Below are 3,960 nucleotides of genomic sequence, written 5' to 3'. Positions count from 1 at the left end.
TTTTTTTTTTAAATCCTCTTTTTTTTTTTTTTTTTTTTTTTTTCTTTCTTCTCCTCCCTTCCTTTCTCTGCTTCCCCCGCAACCGTCCCTGCCCGGGCTGCTGTTGGGAGTGACCTCCACCCTCTGGAGCCAGGGTGGCTCCAACTGCTTTTGTAATAAAAAGGTTTTGCAGGTGACTGTGACTTTGCAGCTCTCTGGGGTGGTGGCAGCTTCTGTGCCCCCACGGCCCCAGGCTGCCCCCAGACTCCATGGAGACACCCCCTGCTTGCCCCTCCTCGGCTCCTGGTTGGGGCGAGGCTCGCTGGGTCTCTTCTGGTTATCAGTAGGCTCTAGAGCGAAGGGGTGCCTAGCAGAGGGCTGCTATGCCCTCTCCTGGGGAGGCCACAAGGGTAGGAATGGAAGGGGTTTTATCCAGCTGCAGGGGGTGGGGGCTGCCTCCTGAGGGCCCTGGTGGGGCCCAGAGGTGAGGGCAAGTCTGAGGGGTGAGTTGGTGTGTGAAGGTAGGAACCATTAGTAGGCTCCAGAGTGAACCAAGGGCCGATGCGGCTGGGAGCCCTCGGGGCCCCGCCCGCCAGGGGGCGACCCCGTCTCGGCTCCCACAGCGGTCAGGGCGGCACCGCCCCTCGCTCTTCCATTGGGCTGCCCGGGCGCATTCTCGCTGCCTATTGGCGGCACTTGACGTTAATCAGACCCAGGGCTCTTCTCTCCTGCCCCGCACTCCCATCTCGTTCTCCATTGGTCCGTGGCAGCGGCGCCCTCCACCGCCTCCCCTCTTCCCGCCTCTCCTGCGCGCTGATTGGCCAGCCGTGATGTCACCCCAGCCTCCTCCCTGCTTCCATTGGGCCGCACGCCTGCTCGTCAGCGAGCAGACACGCTAGGGGGGAGGCGACGGCCATTTTGGCTGCACAGCAGAGGGGAGCGGCGGCGCGCAGAGAGCAGGGCTCACTCGCCGCCATGGCGGCCCCTCTCGGCACCGCCGCCCAGGCCGACGACACCGGCGACGAAAAGCAGGTGAGGCGCTGCGCACAGGCCAAGCATGCCCGCGCTGTCATTGGCCCCGAGCCCCGTCACACCGGACCGCGGCGTGCGCTGATTCGCCGTCATGCTCATGGTGGCGCTGAATACCGCGCTCCCATTGGCTTGCCGCCTCGTGAGGGCTGGACTTCCGGCAGGGCTTGTTGATAGGGCACGTAGGGAGGAAGGGAGGGATGGATGGATGTTGGGGTGTGGAGGTGCCGGGGGCGGAAGGAGGGGCGCTTAGGGGATGGGGGGCGAGGGGGGAGCGGGAAGGGAAGGGGAGGGTTGGGTTCCCTCGATAACGCTCCTCGGTGTCGCTGCGTCCTGTCGTGGCATGAAGTGACGAGCAGTAATCCCGTGGCTGCTCTGCAGCCCAAGGCGCCCCCTTCCCTTCTCGGCTGCAGAGTCCCGATCAGGAGCCCCGGGAACAACTTCCCAGGCTGTCGGGAGCGTTTCCCTTGGGCGCAGCCTCGCGTCCACCTACGGCCCTGCGCACGGCGCAGGCGCTGCCACTGGAGTCTGAGCCCCTCTCGTCTTCCAGGACACGCAGGAGAAGGAAGCCGTGGCCCCGGAGCGAGCGGAAGAGGCGAAGCTGAAGGCCAAATACCCCAACCTTGGCCAGCGGCCTGGCGGGTCTGACTTTCTCATGAAGAGGCTGCAGAAAGGGGTATTTATCTCCCCAGAGTTCCTCGGGCATGTCAGCTGTGTCTGCCTCTCTAGCTTGATGGCGCAGGGCCAGGCAGCCTGGAGGATTCGCTCTGTGATTTCCTGGGCCAGGAGAGCCCTTTGGAGCAGCAGATTGGGAGTCGTGTGCGGGAAACGCTGTTGAGTCACGTGGTGGTGTCCGCTGCTTTGGCTCTGGACTGGGCCAGGAGGGCTGGTGTGGAGAAGGGAAGCACTTCCCAAGCGGCGTCTGCGCGTGGTGTCTCTCAAGGCCACCTCCTTTGGGTGGCTTCACCCCACGCTGTCAGGGTGGCCATGAGGATGACCGTGTCCCCCAGCTATTCGCATGTGGGTAGGAGTAGGGTGGACTGGGAGCAGGGAGGCGCCTGGGAGCGACGCTCAGCATTTCCCTATAGGATTAGGCTGCTGGGAGCTGCTCTGAGATCAGAAGGGCACCTGCCTTTGCCTCTTTTCCAGGGAGAAAATGCCTGCCTTTGTCAGCAGGCTCATCTGTTCACAGAGTGGGGTGAACCATGTTGGCTGCCAGCCTGGGATTCCGCTGCCATGGCGGCCCCTTTGTGTCTGGTGGCTCCCGAGCGGTATTCAGTCCCTGTTGTGTTAAGCTGAGGGGCAAGCGAGAAGAACTGCCTTCGTAAAGCAAGCTGTGCATGGGGTGRGAGTGCAGCATTGGGATTTGAAATCAGGCTGGTCTCTCTTGCATGGTTTTGTCGTGTTGGTAACACGGTTTCGTGCTCCGATACCAGTGCCTCCTTAGAGGACTGTGGTTTTGCAGCTAGGCGCTCAGCTGCTCAGTGCTGCCATGAGTGTCCAGGTAACCCCAACTCTCCCTCTTCCAGCAAAAATACTTTGACTCCGGGGACTACAACATGGCCAAGGCAAAGATGAAGAACAAGCAGCTGCCAAGCACGGGGCCAGACAAGAACTTGGTGACRGGAGACCATATCCCCACGCCGCAGGACCTCCCGCAGAGGAAATCCTCACTTGTCACCAGCAAGCTTGCGGGGTAATCTGCACCCGGAGGTGTTTCTTCTTGCCTTTTTTTTTTTCTTCCCCTCCCTCCCTATTTTCTTTGTTCTTTTGGTTAAACTGATTGGACTTCACTGTACCGTAGGGCTGGGGTCACCCCAATGCCCCACAGTAATTGGAATTGGCAGCAAGTGTGCGCCAGCTGTGTGGCGCTCATTGGGCCAAACGGGGATTTGCAGAGGCAAAAGGTGTCACACGGGGCTCCACACCAGGTGCTGTGTGGGGTGCAGAGCTTTGGAAGGGAAGTGTTAGTGAACGTGTCCAATGCGGTACCTCGGATGCTCCCGTGTCCCTGTTGTGCTGGGATGCATGGGAGGAAAGCTGCTCTGCAGGGAGCGAGGTGGGAAAATCCAGCAGGAGAGGASGAAAGCAGTGGAGCTGAGGAAGAACAGTGGAGAGGAGCCTTTGTGACCGCACAGCGTAGCCAGGCCTGGGGTTTCTTCCTTTTTTCTCTTCCTTTTTCCTCCCACGTGTGCTTTGTTTCAGGTGTGACAAAATAACAAAGGGGTCGAATGGGCCTCCTTCCAGAGGCTTGCGGGGATGGGGTTCCCACCACCTCTGCTAGCAGCTCTTGGGGTGCCAGTACAGGAGTGGGCTCTGCTTTTGGGGGAGTGATGCCCTGACCGTGGCTCTCATGACRAGTGTTTTTGGCGTCACTTCCTGCCGCTTCCCTGCCCCTTTCCAACCAGGAAAAGAGGTGATGCTTCCTGGGGGGTTGCTGCGAGTGCTCAAATGTTGCCTTTGGGGAGTGCAGGGCAGGCGAGCTGAGCCCTGACACACTCGCTGCACCCATGTCACGGGCAGAGGGTTCACTTTGGAAGCCTGGAACGAGGTGCTGGCTCCAGCCTGTGATTCCGCTCACTGAGGAGAGTAAAGAAGCTGGGATTAGCGGGACCAGGGCTCCCCACTGTCTCTCTCCTGCCCTTCCTGCCCGGCTGCAGACAGCGTCTGCACAACCCCCCTCGGCACGTTCTGTTCTGTCCCAGACGTGTTGTAAATAGATATGAATCATATATATAAAAATATATATAATTTTTTACATCTTCCTCTCTCTTCTCTTCTAGTGCATTTTTCTTAATAGAAATAAAAGCCAAGGAGGGAGGAGAAACACTGCCGTGTTGCAGGGCCTTGGCTCTATGCCTGGCAGGGCTGGAGGGCAAGGGGCAGCTCCAGAGCTGTGTTTGTTCCCTGGGATGCAGGAAATGCCGCGCGCGTTTGCTTAGTGGGAGGATG

The 3,960-nt window shown here is 59.7% G+C and overlaps 1 protein-coding gene across 1 annotated transcript; it reads left to right on the top strand.

The window, feature by feature from the left end:
• Positions 1 to 902: 902 nt before the first annotated feature.
• On the top strand, positions 903 to 3,720 carry ENSA (endosulfine alpha). Its single transcript, XM_026045987.1, has 3 exons — positions 903 to 1,011; positions 1,559 to 1,684; positions 2,538 to 3,720. Exons 1-3 carry the CDS (start codon positions 955 to 957, stop codon positions 2,706 to 2,708), a joined length of 354 nt encoding a protein of 117 aa, XP_025901772.1. The 5' UTR covers positions 903 to 954; the 3' UTR covers positions 2,709 to 3,720.
• The last annotated feature ends 240 nt before the right edge of the window (positions 3,721 to 3,960 follow it).

The sequence above is a fragment of the Nothoprocta perdicaria genome, unplaced genomic scaffold (assembly GCF_003342845.1).
Source record: "Nothoprocta perdicaria isolate Ctin4 unplaced genomic scaffold, notPer1 scaffold_419, whole genome shotgun sequence".
Classification (NCBI taxonomy): Eukaryota; Metazoa; Chordata; class Aves; order Tinamiformes; family Tinamidae; genus Nothoprocta; species Nothoprocta perdicaria.
Note: the sequence above shows the minus strand (reverse complement) of the source record. Positions and strands in the feature narration are given on the sequence as shown.